This window comes from Amborella trichopoda, chromosome 6 (genome assembly GCF_054954075.1).
Source record: "Amborella trichopoda isolate Santa Cruz 75 chromosome 6, AtrichopodaSantaCruz75HAP2 v2.0, whole genome shotgun sequence".
Lineage (NCBI taxonomy): Eukaryota > Viridiplantae > Streptophyta > Magnoliopsida > Amborellales > Amborellaceae > Amborella > Amborella trichopoda.
In genome coordinates this window covers 9,820,774-9,839,776 of record NC_142341.1, presented here as the reverse complement: position 1 = coordinate 9,839,776, position 19,003 = coordinate 9,820,774, and the positions used below count along the sequence as shown (strand labels likewise).

Sequence of the window (19,003 nt, the reverse complement as noted above, 5' to 3'; positions counted from 1 at the left end):
TAAAAGCTATGAATGAAATCGAAAGATCAAATATTTGAGATCCTTCAATATTTCCATGCTAAGGTGGTATGGGACACACGCAAGCTGCTAAAGTGTCTCAGAGTTCCGAGCATGTTATCCACCACCAAGCCGCAGTGGGGTCCTCACAACATGCTACCTAATGGTCAGATCCCAGAGAGAGTTTGGACTGGAAATGATATTTTTTATTCACACTTGATGGTGTTTGAGGCATTGGTGTACGTACCCAAGGAACACATATCCAAATTGAATGAGAAAACACTGTTATGTGGCTTCTAAGGGTACTCAAATGAAGAGTCTAGTTGTAGGTTGTGGGATCCTAAGTACAGGAAGGTGATCAACGGTTTGGGTGTGGTCTTTCAGGAAGACCTTAATATTGAAGACGTGAAGAAAGCAGCAAACCCACGAATCTTCAATGGTTCAGAACCAGCCATAGTCCACTATGGTAATTGAAGATGGGGGAGAAGTGAAACAAGAGGATGGGACTAAAGAGTTGACATGCCAGTTCTAGGTGATGAGGAGCAGGGGGAGAAATCTGTTCAAGAAGTGTCACCTACAATTGAATTGATAAAGTCCTCCAAGGGACATAAACCCTTTATTAATTACCCTGCATTAAAGTATGTCTTATACACTGAAAGGGGTGGGCCAGAAACCTATCATGAATTTAGGCCGACAAACATAAAGGGGTGTAGGTTATAAAGCTATGCAAGATGAGACATATCCTTGCAAAAGAATCACTCATATGACCTGGTAAGGTTGCCGAAAGGCAAAAAGGCACGAAAGTTAAGTACTAGGAGATCCTTTCAACCAAGAGGAAGAAGAAAGAAATACAGAAAGTTCTCTATGGGTCGGTCGTAGGAAACATACGCAGCGGAAGCGGGGTGAGCCCAATTAAAGACTGTTGGTGAGTACCCACTGCACAAAGAAAGTATTGACCAACACATCATTAGTCATCTGACCAACAGTGAATTACCACTAAGCTAAGAAAATATTGATCAATCAACCGTTACAGTCACCACCTTAACCAACAATGAATCACTTTAACTACCGATGACTCTATAGACTGACAGTGACACTATGAGCAGATTCAGGTATCACTAATCTTAACAAGGAACACTAGACAACAATCAATTTGATATTCAGGTATCTCAGAGGAACATCCAAAGTGTGTTTGTGCTTTGGAGGAAGAAAACATATGTTACATGGGTATACTACAAATGAAGACATCACTGGATAACTAGATTCTAAGAAGTCAATCTCGGGATACTCGATTACTTTTGCAGGGAGAGTTGTTGTATGATAGTCCAAATTGTATAAGGATATGCAACTCGGATATGATGACACAGACATTGACCAAAGACAAGAAACAGTCATGAAAAAGCATGATTGGCAAGGGTGTCATTTGAGCACCTGGTTGATTTGCGAAAGGAAACCTCCTTCTTGAGACTTAAGGGGGAGATTGTTGGGAAAGTCTATCCCATGAGGGAGGACTTCTTTGGAACATGCTCTTTCTTAGAAGGGCATTTTGGAAAAGTGAAAAATTATGACTTGTTGACCTCGTCATCATCCCATACAAAATAGGATCTCAAGTAATGGTTTTGGTATGGGTAGTTCCTCGTATCTCTTTATAGAAAGAGATAGAGATAGCTCACCTTTCTAAAAGATTATGTCATACACTTCTAATTATGGTTATTATCCCTTTGACCTATACAAAAGAAATCACGTGAGGGGTTTGTAGCTTTTGCTCTTGATTGGTTTAACCAAAGCTTCTGCTCTTGGTTAGTTGTTAGTTTAAACAAAGCCTCTGCTCTTGGGGTTTTAACCGAAGCTGCCTTTCTTGAGCCATTTTTTGGCGTGCATCTCTCTTGGGCCATTTTTTGACGTGCAACTATCTTGGACCATTTCAAGCAGACTCTGCTTGGTGTATCAACGATACAATAAGCCTTCTTTTGCAGAGAAGAAAAAGCAGAGAGAAAGTTATCATTTCTCTTAGAAATAAGAACAGAGAGAATCATTCTTCTCTGAGAGAGAGAAGAAGACGAGAGTTATCCTTCTTCTGAGAGAAGAAGACGAAAGATAGTCGGTTGAGAGAGAAAATTGAGAAGGGAAGAAAAATGAAAGAAAGAGGGAACATTCTCTTTTAAAGAAATAAAGCATCTAGAAAGAAAAGAAGTCTATAAGATAGAACATCAGAGAAAGAAAACCTAGAGAGATAAGTCTCTAGAAGAAATCAGTGATCCTAAGAAATATTTCTTGGAGGACTACTGTAACCGTTGAATTAATAGTGCATTCGTCGCTTTTTGCTGAGAACATAACCTGAAAAGGTGATTCACGTAAAATCTTAACGCCTATAAGATTTATTTCTATATTTGTTTTATTACACGTTTTCCCACTCATATACACACATCAAATATGGTATATTACGTGTTCCATGTATCCACGATCTGCTGCACGCATCAACATCCCTGCGAGAGGGCTACAATTTAGTGAGCCCACCAAATGATATAGCAAATGGATTGACAAAGCATTGGGCTTCTTTATCCGGGACAATTGACAAATGCTGTAAATGAACACCTTCTTGTTTGAGTGTATAGTAATTCTTTCCATATCAATAAAATTTCGTAATATTATCAACAATAAATAAATAAATAAAAAGTCAAAATAGATTAGAAAAAATTAAAGATAATTTAAAAATAGCTAAAAATAAGGAAAAAATAAGAGGTAGAAATTATTAGGAGATCAAAGAAGGTAATATATATATATATATATATATATGAAAAACGTTTATATAGAGCTGCAGCTCTAAACAATCAAACAATCAAATTAGAGCCCACCTCAAAGATTTCAATAGTATAGGTTTTGATGCCCAAATATCCTCAAATTGATCATCTCGACATCAAGACACAAGGACATGAGAAAAAAATGAATTTTAAGTTTTGGAAATAGTACAATCTAATCACAAAGATTTCCCGTATTGAAACCCTTTTTTCAAATCTATTTTAAGGTGCGCTATACAATCAATCTCTAGAACAAAAAATAGTTTTAGAAAAAAATGCATCTCAAGTGCTTTCCAATGTGAACCACGAAAAAATAAGAATTGCGTCATCAAATTGAGCATCAAGAAGTAATCAAAGAAACCACCTCTCAAATAAAAATCATAATTTTTAAGCAATCAATCTCTATAACAAAAAATCGTTTAAAACAAAAATGCATCTCCGGTGATTTCCATTGTGAAACATTAAATAATAGGAATTGCATCATCAAATTAAGTATCAACAAAATGTAATAACATAAACTCAAAACCAGTAAAAGGTAGAATCAAAAATATAGAAAACCAACAAAGTAACCTTCAATAAAACACAATTTCAAATAAACACATAATTCTCAAATTCCAAACCCTAAAAATAAATGAAATCCACATAATTGGATAAAGGAAGGCAATAAGCCAGAGGAAGGTGAGGATGACGCCAAGTCATCATGCCCCTTGTGCTCTGAGCAATACACATGCTATAATGGGCAGAATCCATAATGGGCGGGACAAAGAGGGACGATCCCGCGAGGGTGGCTAACTCCAAAAACCCGTCTTCAGTTCGGATTATAGGCTGCAACTGCATGAAGTCGGAATCGCTAGTAATCGTCGGTCAGCCACACGGCGGTTGATTCGTTCTCGAGCCTTGCACACACCACCCATCACACAATATCATTACTTGCACCGTCGATGAAGAGATCATAACCATGGCAAGACTTAGCCAATTTCCCCTAAAAAAATCCCAATTGCTCCCTAAAATCAGCAATGATGTCAATAAAGAGTTGGCCATTAAAAAGCCCACCAGACTGAAGGTTGAGGTCTCATGGCCTTTAGAGCCTTGAAAACCCTATGCGACCATTAGAGAGAAGAACCCCTCAGAAGATTAACATATCCTATAAATCTGGAAATTAGAACTAATGTGGGACTGCTTATTGAACATTCAAGTTTTCAGAAAAATCTTGTGTATTCTCTCATGTTTTGGAAATAGAGGCAGCAAACTATACCCACTAAAATCTGCAGAGAGAGAAAGCATAATTGGGAATTTCAAGAGCTATGCATTCATCGAACCTTCAACGATATCCATATATCAACATGCTAGGAATAATATAAAGATAAAGAACTACGAATAAGGAAGAAGAAGGCCCGTACAACTCATCGATAGTTTACAAAAGATTTCCAAAGATATGCATGTTTCAATTCTTCAGGAAGTCTCCCTAGATAAGATCTTATCTCTCTCCACATCTCTATCTCTCTCTAGACATCTCTCTCTACATGCATTGTTATAAGAAAGTGACTCTCTAAAATAATAATGTAGTATAAATATCTCTATATTGAGTAAACCTTACAATAGCTAGACAGCTATATAAATAGTAATATAGTAGAATCTCAGCCGTAGATCTCCATCATGTGGTTCAGAATGCATATCACTACATGGATTTTAATATGTTTTTTAGAAATCAGATTAAGATGAAATTTTGAATGTATATACCTAACACAATTGCCCACTATATAAAACTATAAAAAATGTATTTTCAATCATTTAAAATGACCAAATTAGCCCCTTTATTTGTCAGGGATATTTCAATCATTTTATATTTTGGAAAATATTTTTTATATATTTTTTAATTGTGCGCCCTATTTTTTAGTACACACGTCCAAATTTTCATTATGATCCGATTTTCAGAAAAAAATATTAAAATTCATATAGTGACATGCATTCTAAACCACATGATGAAGATTTGATGGCTGAGATTCTACCTATATTACTATTTACTATAGCTGCCCAACTACTGTTAGCTTTTTCCCTCTATATTAGGTGCATACTCAACTATTTCTCTTCTCCTAAAAAAGGGAACCAATCATACAATCTCTATAGAACTAAGGCCCCTACTTATTTTCATGACACGTGTTCACTCTTTAACTCTGGCTTAATAATGTTGTGTAAATAATGATTTTTTCTATTTAAAAAATAATAATATGGCACTTTCAATTTTAGTTTATTTTATTTACATTTTTTTTTCCCCTTCATTTCAAAGGTAACGCAAATTGCCATGGAACTCACCCCAACTCAGCCTCGGCCCGTGACTGAGTGGACTTGGCCACTACGTGCTGTAATGTCGATACCCTATAGAAGAGCTCATGATAATATTTTTAGGACAAGGTTTCTATGAGTCCTACGACTCATGTAGAAATGAGTCCCCTCCTAAACATCCATTTTTGCAGATTGATCTAGGACTTAAACTTTATGGAATATATAAACTATAACATGGAGATCATGAATATGAAAAATAAATAAATTTTAAAAATTAAAAATAATAATTTCATGAAAAGAATATGTACACCATTGGTCTTAACTTGTTTTAAATGGACCACACATATATCTTTAAGATGGATGTTTTATGCCTCTGAGGGGTTTAAATATAGACCCTCAACGCATACAACACTTCTCCATATTCTTATGATGGTTATTATAACACTTACCTCCATGATGGCTTAAGTTGCCGTCATGGTCACACATCAAGTTCCCGGGTTCGAATCCCAACTTGATGCTGTGAACGCCTCCTCTCTCTCTCTCTCTTTCTCATATATAACACTTACACTTACCTCCGTGCTGCTACGTTGATCGCTTTGATTGAGGGTTCCCTTGGCTCTGTGATATTTAGAAATTGTCTGGTTGATGCTATGCAAAAGAGCAAAAGTTTGATATCAGCATAAAGTAACAAATAAAATATTCCATAAGGGGTAACTAAATAAAAATTTGAACCTTAACCCAACAACAAGAACATTATTTTGCTCCAAAAATTATTTGTAATCATGGGAAGAATTGAAGACATAGGAAAGGAAGTAAGCATCGATTGAAACATATTGTAAGAATAAATTGTTAAAGTAAAGAATCTCATAATTATCTAATGGCTCCACACGTATGCGCGCATACACGTATGCATACATACACATGTATGTATGCATGCATGTGTGTGGCATGTGAGCGCATATATATATATATATATATATATATATATATAGAGAGAGAGAGAGAGAGAGAGGAAAACACTACACAACGCCCATAGGCGAAAAGAACAGTGATTTCGTCTACCCCCATCACCGTCCAAAGTTCATCGTGCGGTCACGATTGTCCGGCGGTGTTTCATTTTTAATTTTTTTTTCTACAAATCGAAATGACCTGAAATTTGGAGCGTGTATTCATAAAAAATAGGGGAATCTTCGAAAGTTATAAAAAAAATATTTTACATTAAAAAAATTAACCAAAATACCCCCGATCAATTTATTTTTGGTGGATAATTTTTTTATATTTTTATTATATGCGCCTTAGTAAGATGTACATACCCTCCAAATTTCAAGTCATTCGAAATCGTAGAAAAAAAACGAAAAATAAAACACTACCAAACAATCGTGACCACGAGATGAAATTTGGACGGTGATGAGGGTAGGAGAAATTACTATTCATTTTCGCCTATAGGCGTTGCAAAGACTTATATATATATAAGATCTATTTTTCGAGCATATATTCAAACAACTATTCAATCAATTATTAAAACAGTACAGTACAACAGTAATTAATTTCTAAAATTATTAATCATATAACATAAATAGACAGACAAGCATATGAACAATAAAAGGGGAGAAACATCTATAACTAACCAATTAGTGTAAGTAATTGTCCTTAATGTTATACAGAAAATAAACTTTACTTGCATAATTATTGCAGATAGATTTATTACAAAAGGGAGAAAACTTACATCATACACTTGCAGTAACTAGCAAACAACTTCCACTCCTTAGGATAAAAACTTGGCAAAGTATGAAATTACAATCACACATAAAACCTTACAATCACTCGATACTCGATTTTGTACTGGCTTTAGACACACCACCTAATATACAGTATTTTTTCACAGATGAGACAGAATATAGACAGAGAGGTTTTAGAAATATTTCAGAGAGATTTCAGAGGGATTTCAGAGAGATTTCACAAAGATAACAGAGAGATTTCAAAAAGATAACAGAGACTGCATTAGAGGGAGAATAAAGACTTCAAAGAGATTTCAAGTGAATATTAGATATTGCAGAAGGAGAGTCAACAGAGGAATAGGATTAAAATACCTTTTGAGGTGAGTGGAAGCTTCAAGCTTTGTAATGGATGGAAGACAGTGGACAGTAGAAGAGAAATACTAGAGGGAGGAAAGTAACTAGGAGAGAGAGAGAGAACTCAGACTCTTTCTTCCGATAATCCTTCAAGTGGTAGAGTCCCCCTTTTATAGGAGACGGACCTCAAATTTTATGAACTGCTTTTTGTAATTGGAGGCCACGTTAAAAGAGTGAGCAATTCCGTTGAATGACTAAAAGGTCTGGCACAGTGACTTGAAGAGACTAAAAGTGAAACAGTAACAGGGAAAGATCTGTCGACAGCATCTTGCACAGTAAAAGGTAGTGTCGGCAGCAACATCTAGGAACAGTAATATATTGGTGACTTGACTGATGGTTGGCTAGTAGCAGACAAATGGTATTAATATTCTGGCAGCATCTTCTGGTGACAGTTGTACTTCTGGATGGTATTTATTATTGTCGGGTCGATTCTTCGGGCTTCTAAGGAAAATCTATTTTTGGCTGTATAAGCTCGCAATCCTCATTTTCTGTAGCAAAATCTTCATCATTTGTTGAAGTTGACATTGCTTCTGCTTCTTCTTCAAACATCTGTAGTAGCTGGCTTTTTAGTTCTTCTTTGGTGGCTTTTGGATTCTGCTGTTTCATCTTGCTAATGTAATCAGCAAGATTACTTTCCTTCTTTTGTTGAACGGGGGAAAGGATTTTTCTTAATTAGATATTTTCGGGGTCTATTGCAGTATTTTCATATAGATCCCACCATACCATTTTACATATATCTGTTTTCCTAATTTTGGGATGTATTCCCAATTGTGGGTATAATCCTCAGTTATTGCATAGAACCATTTCATGATCCATGGAATTTGATAAAAAGCCATAAAGTATAAATGAAGGTCTATTTGGGGGTTTTTATCATTGTATTCAGCAAATCTTTGTTGAGACATCTGTATTTTGTCTGGTAAAATTTCAGATCCAGATCTCCAAATCTGAAACCAGTTTTTAAACCAATTTGGAAATCCAGTTACTACTTGTAGTTTTATCTGTAGAAACCAAGTGTGAGTTATTGCTATTTTGGAGTGAAAAAACTTTATGCCACGCATCAATGTATTCAGCATACTTGTAATATGTATTAATGAATTCAGGCGCAATAAGCTTTCTGCTTTTCATAAGGTCCGTACCCCATTCTTTGTAGGATATTATTTTTCTTATTTGAAATTTGGAATATGCAACTATGTTAGTATTTCTTTGACAGAAATGAACCAAGGTTATGGAGCCTGTTTCTAGAAGAATGGCCTCATACCATTCTACAGTTTTATTACTATTAAAAGGGCTCAAGTTGTTTATTAAATATAGACTGGCCAAATGAGCTGGATCCATATCCAGATGTTCTTCTTCTATTATTGAATCTATAAGAAAAACAGTTTCTATAAATAATGATTTTGGTTTTTCTGAAGTTGGGGTTTTGATAAGGCTAGGAGAAGAGACAGGATCTCTGGCTTGTCTTGTTATTAGGCGGTTTGGAGTTATTGGGGCATTTATAAGGGAATTTCCTGATGATGAAAGATGGAACTATGTCCATTTTGCCTTTTCCTATATTATTTATATTCAGGATTATTCGTCTATCAACATTGGTGCCTCTATCCCGATCCTCCCTGCAAAAATTCACGTGTGAGAAAGTCAGGCAGGAAATTAGTATGACCTTTAATATCGAAGTCAAAGGAGGAGAGAATTGCTTGCCATCTGGCAAAAATTTGTTTAGAAACAAGATTTTTAACATCCTTGAGCAAGATATCTTTTGCAGCTTTACAATTTGTCCGTATAAGAAAGTTTTTATTTAAAAGGTCACTTTGGAATTTGGTAACACAATGAACAATGGGTAGTATTTCCTTTTTTACCGTCGAATAATTTTGCTGAGCATTACTCCAAGCTTTTGATGTATATCTAACTAATTGTTCTTTTTCTAAAATTATTTGTTTTAAAATTCCTCCTAAGCCTATTTCAGAGGCATCACATTCAATTATTTTGAAAGTATTAGGATTAGAAAGAGTAAGACAAGGTAATTCCTTAGCCTTTCTTTTTATTTTTTTAACGGCCATGGTATGCTCATCTTTCCACTTTCGTGGAATCTTTTTTAACCTTTCAAATAAAGGTTTAGCATCAATGGCCAAATTTTTATAAAAATCTGATATATAATTTAGACACCCCAAAAACCTTTGGAGTTCTGTTCTGTCTAAAATAATATCAGAGAATTTACTGGCAAATTCTAGTGCTCTATCAATCGGAACGATATTATGGCCTAAAAACCTTATTCTTGTTTGGCGAAGACTAAATTTCTTAGCCGAAACTACCAAACCTCCAGTTTTTATGGCATGAATAAAAACATTTATATGTTTTTTCTGAAAATATTAATACATCATCTATGTAAACAATCATGAATTTTATATATGGGTTGAAAATATCATTCATAATATTTTGGAATTCTGAAGGAGTGTTTTTAAGCTCAAAGGGCATTACGTTCCATTCATACTGTCCAAATGGGACATTAAAAGCAGTCTTATATCTATCTTTTTCAGTTATTTGTATTTGCCAATATCCTGATTTTAAATCAAATTTAGAGAAGATACAGGCATTTACAAGTCTATCTAATAAATCTTTCTTATTAGGGATTGGATAACTTATCCATTTTAGGACTTTATTCAGAAGTTTGTAATTTATTATTGGTCTGGGCGCTCCTCTTTCCTTTTTTGAGGCCTTCTCGACGTAGAAAGCTGAGCAGCTCCAAGGAGACGAACTTTTTCTGATTAGCTGTTTCTGAAGCAACTCATCAATCTCTTTTTTACATATTTCAAGAAGTCTAGTCTGAATAGGCCTAGCTTTGGTGGGTATATTATTTTCATTAAAATTCTCTTCATAAGGTAGACTTAGAAAATGCGTTTTTCTATTCCAAAAAGCATTTGGTAAAGTCAACACATATCTCATTTTCTATTTTCCTTTTAATTTCAGAAATAGCTTTTATATTTTCTAGAAGAGAAATCTTTTCATCTATTAATTTGTATTTTATTTCTTCTTTTAAATAATTTATAAACTTTCTTTGCTTTCAATTGTTTATTTAACATTATTTATTTCTTTTATCTTTGGTTTATCAATAAATTCAAATTTAATATTATATCCATCTATATTTGATTCAATTCTTGAACTATCAATTTTTAGTGGATATAATAAGATTCAAAAAGGGTGTTCCAAGTATTACGGCTTGACTCAGGCCTTTTACCATGATAAAAGGCATTTCAAGACAATTTCCATTATTACATATTGCTGCATTGGGTAATTTATAGTCTATTTTTAATCTGCTACCATCTGTTGTATTTAGAATTTGTTTTGTCTTACTAAAATACATTGTAGGAACAAGTCCTTCATTTATGCCGTTAAGGTCTACTCTTGAATCTATTAGTGCCAAGGACAGAAAACTGTATTCGTTTTTAACTATTATTTTTACTAGAGTAAACCATTTTTGTGTAATTACTCTATTGAGTAAATTAACCTGATCAGTAGGTTGGCTGGAAGATTCTCGTATATCATCTATAGGGGATAAAGGCTTTGTATTTTAGTTATTTATAATTTTGTCAAATTCTAATTCCTCATCTGTATCTTCAGGAGAGTTTTGGAGGTTTGAAGTTTCTAAGACTTCAATTCTATTTTTTAGGATTATTAATTCATTTTTTACTTCTATGATTTCATGTTTTAATTCAGATATAGAAGGTTCTTTATTGACATTTTCTTTTTTATTAATTCTTTTTAGAACTTCTGCTAACCTATATTTCTCTTGAGTTTTTATAACAGGAGAAGGTTTCTTTCTAATTTTACCTATTTGTATTAATTGGGTCAAAGCCCCTCTTTTTGCTCCTGGGTCTATTATTTTGTCTATTATATCTATTATTAGATTATCTTCTTCGATAAGAGTATGGCAAGAACAACTTTCTATATCCATATCTTTATCAGATTCTAAGCTACTAAAAATCAAACTTTCATCCTCTATTTCTCCAACCAATGGCTCAGTAGAACTAGATGTACTATCTTCATAATCTTCATCTATTTATAAAATATGATATAATTGTTTTTTGATATTATCTTCGATTTGCAAAGAATTAATCTTCTTTTTTATTTTGCATTTAGTTTTATAATGTCCTACTTTCCCACAATTATAACATACTGCTATTTTTCTTTTCCCTTCGTTCTTTTAAAGCTATTTTTTGGGGCAAATTTCTTGGCAAATTTTTCTTTACTATTATTCTTATGTTTTTTATATTTATTTTTTCTCTTATGGGGTTTATCAAACAAATGGTATTGTATTGTATCCAAATTGTTCGCAGAAATCACCTAGTTCCTTTTTGCCCGTCATTCTTTGTTTGTCGAGCTGCCTTTTTAATTTCATATCAGTACAAAGGGCAAGGCCTTCTGAGCATATTTCAGCAGATAATTCTCCTAAAGTATATAGATAATATGGGATTATTCCTCCATGCTTATTTTTAAGCCTAGTTTTTACCTTTTCGACGAAAAGGTCAGGTAATCCTCCTATAAATTTTTCTTTCCAATGATCCGCACTACTATCTTCTCGAGAAAGAAGTCGAGAAAAGAACACATCTTTATACCATTTGTAGTGGGATAATGTCGGACACCTAAGATTGGATAATAGGCCTTCAAACCTAGCATCTAACATGGAAGTACTTCCGACAAAGTGGAGGGTTATTGTATATATGAAAGTGTTAACTGCATCACTGTCACATTGGATTATGTCTAGATTGAATTCATTTTTTATCGTCCATTGTCTTGTGGCATTCAAAATTTGTTGCTTAGTGGTCTCGTTCATATGAAAGTCCCACCAGCCTCTCAACCATCCTGTAAATCCACAGAGAAGAGCTTTAGCTACTTCTTGATCGTGGCTCCCAGCTATTTTACAGGCTGTGTAGCATACATGGTTGTATTTCACGGTATCCAGTATTTGATGGTCTGACATACCATCAATATTCCAATTAACAATTGACCTTCCTGAGTAGGAGACAGTACTTGATATCAAATCTTCTTCGAACTATAAGTCTACAGGAGTTGGTCTAGAATGATACATTCTTGTATGAGAAGTCGGCCTAAATTTTTTCCCATAATCAATTCTATTTATTTCCAAATTATCTTCTTTGAAGGCTTCATTCCCAATTTCATTTTTAGTGGCTGCTGCTTCAAGAATTTGTACTCTAGTTTTTAGAGTTATTAGTTCATTCCGGACCTCATTTATTTCATTTTTTAGATCATGAATTGTAGGTTCTTTTTGGTGTTGAGTTTTATTTTGAACTCTTTTTAAAATATCAATAAAGCTGTAATCTTCATTAGTAGGAACTAGAGTTGGTTTAGGAGCAAGAGAACTTGAAGGTTCTTTGGCCATGTTGATGTAATGAATTAAGGCTTCTCTTTTAGCCTCAGGGTCACTTATTTTATCAATTAGGTCAATTATGAGATTTTCTTCTTTGGATCGAGTATTTAAGTTTAGGTCTTTCAAAAAATTGCATTGACAATTTATATCTTCAAAATCTGTTTCAGAGTCTGAATTGAAGAAAATCATTTCTTCATCATTTATCTCTCCGATGAGCATTTCTTCATCAGAATCAGAAGATTCTTCAGAATCATCGCCTTTAATTAAGAGGATATCAAATAATTGCTTTTTTATTTCAAGGACTATTTCCAAAGCATTTATTTTCTTTTTCACACGACATTTATTTTTATAGTATCCTACTTTTCCACAGTTATAGCAAACTGGTATTTTCTTTTTTCCCTTTTATTTACAAGAGTGATCTTGTAAGAATTTCTTAGGAAAGGTAATTTTCTTTCCTTTTGAATATCTAGACTTTATCTTTCTAGAATCTCTAGAGTCTCTAAATTTCTATTTGTGAGAGGGCTTAGAAGTAGGTATTGTATTAAAGCCGACTTGCTCAAAAAAATCGCCCAATTCCTTTTTCCCCATCATTCTTTGTTCATATGACAATCCCACTTTAGCAGCCCATTGCTTAGTAGCATTTAGGATTTGATTTTTTGTTTCTTCGTCCATATGAAAATCCCACCATCCTCTAAGCCATCCAGTAAACCCACATGTAATGGCTTTAGCAATTTCGTGGTCTTGATTTTCAGTTGCTTTACATGCGGTGGCATACATAATCATATGTTTCACGAGATCAAGAATTTGGTTCCCAGACATCCCATCACTATTCCAATTTATTATAGATCGTTCTGAATAGGAGACTGAGCTAGTAATGAGGTCATCTTTTATTTGTAGATCTGCAGGAGTGGGCCTAGGATAATACATTCTTGTTGGAGCTACAGGTCTAGTCTTTTTCCCATAGTCAATCCTAATAAGCTCCAAGCTTTCTGGTTTAAAAGCTTCTTCTATTTTAGATATTTCAAGATCAGAAGAATATTTTTCTTGTTGAAGCACTTGGACATTACCTGATTTTTCTTTAATGTCTAATTTTTCAAAACTTTTCATCAGCTCATTTACCAATTCTTTATTATCTTCTTTCCTTTTAACTCCTTGCCGGTTAAATTTTCCTACAGCAATACTCGAAAGCGGTTTGAATCAAACTGCACTTTTTTCTTTATCTTCTTTCTTCTCTAGTGATTTTATTTTTTTTAAGACGTTTTCTATTCTATTGGTTTGTTTCCCTATAGTTTGTAGGAATAGATTTGTATAATTATTTTGTTCTATTATACGGGGTATGGCTTCAATTTTAGCCATCTGGTTATCAGAATCTTTTGGACCAATTTTGAAAGGTGAAGCTTTTATGTCTTGTTTTTCTCCTTGTAGGTTTAGACTAGTTTCAGGAGGATGGATAGCTTCAATGCTTTCTCCTTTAACTGTATGAGAGGTTTGAAAGGTGTTTTGAACAGTATTAATATTCTGGATAGTATTATCCTGAAATTCTGGGTATTTTATTCCTTCCTTTTTAAGGATATACCTAAGCCATTTAAAAACATTTATGTTTGTTTTATGTTTTATCATAAATTTATTGAATTTACTCTGAAAGAGTTATTTTAGTCTTTCACTAAATTCTTTGATGAACCATTCACTTATTTGTTTATTTTCTTCAGACAAACAATCCCTTTTTACCCATTCTTTATCTATGACAAACTTATCTTGGGTTTGAATTGTCAGAACTTCGAAATCGAATTCAGACATGGTTGGCTCATCAGGCTTTGTCTGAGAAGAGCTGGGAGTATTTACAGTATAAACGTGATGTTGTACTTGTTTTTCATTTTTTCTTAATCCTTCTAAAATGATTTTTGTCACCATGTGGTTTTTTGTCATCATGTGCTTTTTCATGTACCTCAATCTAATTATGAAATAGCACATGATGACAAAATCATTTTGGAAAGATTAAGAAAAAATGAAAAACAGGTACAACATCTAGTTTATACTGTAAGTACTCTCTGCTCTTCTCATACTGAGCCTGATGAGCCAACCATGTCTGAATTCGATTTCGAAATTCTGACAATTCAAACCCAAGATAAGTTTGTCATAGATAAAGAATGGGTAAAAAGGGATTTTTTGTCTGAAGAAAATAAACAAATAAGGGACTGGTTCCTCAAAGAATTTAGTGAAAGACTAAAAGAACTCTTTCATAATAAATTCAACAAATTTATGATACAACATAAAACAAACATAAATTTTTTTAAACGGCTTAGGTATATCCCTAAAAAGGAAGAAATAAAATTTCCAGAATTTCAAAATAATACTATCCATCATATTAATACTGTTCAAAACACATTTCAAACCTTTCATACAGTTAAAGAAGAAAGCATTGAAGCTATCCATCCTCCTGAAACTAGTCCAAACCTAAAAAGAGAAAAACAAGACATAAAAGCTTCACCTTTCAAAATTGGACCAAAAGATTATGATAACCAGATGGCTAAAATTGAAGTCATACCCCATATAATAAAATAAAATAACTATACAAATCTATTCCTACAGACGATAGGGAAAGAGACCAATAGAATAGAAAACGTCTTAAATAAAATAAAACCTCAACAGAAGAAAGAAGAAAAGGAAAAGAGTGCAGTTTTATTCAAACCGCCTCCGAGTATTGCTGCAGGAAAATTTAACATGCAAGGAGTTAAAAGGAAAAAAGATACTAAAGAATTGGTAGATCAGCTGATGAAAAGATTTGAAAAATTAGACATTAAAGAAAAATCAGGTAATGTCCAAGTGCTTCAACAAGAAAAATATTCTTCTGATCTTGAAATATTTAAAATAAAAGAAGCTTTTAAACCAGAAAGCTTGGAGCTTAATAAGATTGACTATGGGAAAAAGATTGGGTCAATAGCCCCAACAAGAATGTATTATCCTAGGCCCACTCCTGTAGATCTACAAATAGAAAATGACCTCATTACTACCTTAGTCTCCTATTCAGGACGATCTATAGTAAATTGGAATATTGATGGGATGTCTGAAAATCAAATTCTCGATCTCATGAAACGTATGACTGTATGCCATCACATGTAAAGCAAGTGGAAATCGAGACCACAAAATTGCTAAAGCCATTATATGTGGGTTTACTAAATGGCTTAGAGGATGGTGGGATTTTCATATGGACGAATAAGCAAAAAATCAAATCCTAAATGCTACTAAGCAATGGGCTGTTAAAAGTGACGTAAGACCAGGACAGGTCCTTGAAAACATAATTACTGATGGAGATGCAGTAAATACTCTAATATATACCATCACACTTCACTTTGTGGGGAGTAGGACTCTTTTATCAGCGAGATCTGAGGATCTACTTTCAAATCTCCGTTGTCCAACTCTCTCACATTTCAAATGGCATTAAGATGTATTATATTCCAGACTGCTATCCAGAGAAGATAGTAACGCTGACCATAGGAAAGAAAAATTCATTGCCAGACTTCCTCATTTATTTGGAAAAAAGGTTAAAATAAGATTGATAAATAAGTATGGAGGAATTATTCCTTATTTTTTGTGCACTATTGGAGAAGTATCAGCAGAAATATGTGCTGAAGGTCTTGCTTTATGCACAGACTTAAAATTGAAAAGACAATTGGAGAAACAAAGACTGACGGGGAAAAGGGAATTGGGAGATTTTTGTGAGCAATTCGGCTTTAATACAATAGCTACTTCCAAGCCCTCTCATAAACAGAAATTTAGAGACTCTAAAGATTCTAAAAAGATAAAGTCTAGATATTCAAAAGGAAAGAAAAATACCTTTCCTAAGAAATTCTTACAAGATCACTCTTTTAAACAAAAGGGAAAAAGGAAAATACCAGTTTGCTATAACTGTGAAAAGTAGGATACTATAAAAATAAATGTCGCGTGAAAAAGAAAATAAATGCTTTAGAAATAGACCTTGAAATAAAAAAACAACTATTTGATATCCTCTTAATTAAAAGAGATGATTCTGAAGAATCTTCTGACTCTTATGAAGAAATGCTCATCAGAAAGATAAATGATGAAGAATTGATTTTCTCCAATTCAGACTCTGAAACAGATTCTGAAGATATAAATTGTCAATGCAATTTTTTGAAAGACCTAAACTTAAATACTCTGACCAAAGAAGAAAATCTCATAATTGACCTAATTGATAAAATAAGTGACCCTGAGGCTAAAAGAGAAGCCTTAATTCATTACATCAACATGCCCTTGCTCCTAAACCAACTCTAGTTCCCACTAATGAAGATTACAACTTTAGTGATATTTTGAAAAGAGTTCAAAATAAAACTCAAATACCAAAAAAAACCTACAATTCATGATCTAAAAAATGAAATAAATGAGGTCTGCAATGAACTAATAACTCTAAAAACTAGAGTACAAATTCTTGAAGTAGCAGCCACTAAAAATGAAAGTGGGAATGAAGAAGAAAATCCTGAAGAAGAATTTAATAGTCTAATGCAAGATTATAATCACAATCTGTTACCACCCGAAATGAAAAATAAACTCCCAAGAGTAATAGACGATCCACAAATTTCCAATAACTGTAATATATTAAGAAAATACAAGATTATAAATATGTAAACTTCCTGGATAAAGTGATAACCCAAAGATGGTTTACCATCATAAAAATAGTGGTACAAAAGGAATTCACTTTTCAAACTACTGCTCTTATCGATTCAGAAGCCGATCTAAACTGTATAAATGAAGGATTGGCTCCAACCAAATTTTTCAGCAAAACAACGCAGGTTTTGAATACTGCTGATGGTAGTAAAATGATAGTAAAATATAAACTATACGATGCAGCAGTTTGTAATAATGGTACATGCTTTAAATTTCTTTTTATAATGGTTAAAGGATTGAGCCAGCACGTGATACTTGGAACTCTCTTCTTAAACATGCTCTATCCCATTAAAATTGACAATACTGGGATAAAAACTGATAGTGAAGGATATGAAGTAAACTTTGACTGTATTGATAAACCAAGAATTCATGAAATAAATAGGATAAAAAATAAGATTTCTAAAAAAGAAAGATTTCTCTTTCATTTAAAAGAAGAGGTTAAGTATAAAACTATTGATGAAAAATAAACATCTCCACAAATACAAAGTAAAATCAATAACTTCAAAACAATAGTGGAAAAAGATGTTTGTGTTGAAATCCCAAACGCTTTTGTGAATAGAAAGCAACACATTGTGGAACTTCCTTATGAACCAGGCTTTAACGAACAGAAAATTTCTACTAAAGCCAGGCATATACAAATGAATAGCAGACTCTAAGAAATTTGTAAAACTGAAATACAAGAGCTCCTTGACAAAAAACTAATCAGAAAAAGTTCTTCACCCTGGAGCTGTGCAGCTTTTTATGTAGAAAAAGCTTCGGAGATTGAAAGGGGAGCCCCACGCCTTGTTATAAATTATAAACCCTTGAATAAGGTTTTGAGATGGATTCGCTACCCTAATCCAAATAAAAGGGATCTCCTTGATAGATTAGTCAATGCCTATATTGTTTCAAAGTTTGATCTAAAATCAGGATATTGGCAAATTCAAATTTTGGAGAACGATAAATATAAAACAGCATTTAATGTTTCTTTCGGGCACTTTGAATGGAATGTAATGCCTTTTGGGTTAAAGAATGCCCTTTCAGAATTTCAAAACATTATGAATGATATTTTTAATCCATATACTAAACTCATTATTGTTTATATTGATGATATCCTCGTATATTCTGATAATATTGACCAACATTGGAAACATTTAAATATAGTTTTAAAAGCTATAAAAAATGCCCGACTAACTGTTTCTGCAAACAAAATAAATCTTTTTAAAACAAAATTAAGTTTTTTGAGCATAATATCTTTCGAGAAAGGATAATTCCTATCGATAGGGCAATTGAATTTGCTTCCAGATTTCCTGACATCATTAAAGATAAGAAAGAATTACAGAGATTTTTAGGATGTCTAAATTATATTGCAAATTTTTATAAAGATTTAGCCTTAGATGCTGAACCTTTATTCCAGAGACTAAAAAAGGATCCTCTAAAGTGGACTAATGAGCAAACCATGGCAGTCAGAAAATTAAAACAAAAGGCCAAAGAATTACCCTGTTTATCTCTATCCAATCCTACAGCTTTTAAGATTATTGAAACAGATGCTTCTGAAACAGGATTAGGAGGTATCCTTAAACAGAAAATCCTAGATGATGAACAACTTATACGCTTTACCTCTAAAGCCTGGAATCCGGTACAACAGAAGTATTCTACTGTTAACAAAAAATTTCAAAGTGACCTACTTAACAAAAAATTCCTCACACAGACTGATTGCAAATCAGCCAAAGACATTTTAGAAAAGGATGTCA

General features: G+C 33.3%; 1 protein-coding gene across 12 annotated transcripts in view; it reads right to left on the bottom strand.

Annotated features, from left to right (window-relative positions):
* Window positions 1–19,003, bottom strand: part of LOC18438046 (agamous-like MADS-box protein AGL11) — a 79,917-nt gene that overhangs the window by 12,412 nt on the left and 48,502 nt on the right. For 6 of the 12 annotated variants that reach the window (XR_002281629.2, XR_016057694.1, XR_016057696.1 and 3 more), the window contains exon 2: window positions 5,645–5,726. Coding sequence is in view for 2 of the 12 variants with exons in the window: in XM_020669819.2 (XP_020525478.1) it covers window positions 5,645–5,726 (82 nt within the window). In the remaining 10 variants the exon portion in view is untranslated. Of the gene's footprint in view, window positions 1–2,442; window positions 3,800–5,644; window positions 5,727–19,003 lie in introns of all 12 variants that reach the window. The other 6 variants (XR_016057690.1, XR_016057697.1, XR_016057698.1 and 3 more) reach the window with 5 other exon arrangements.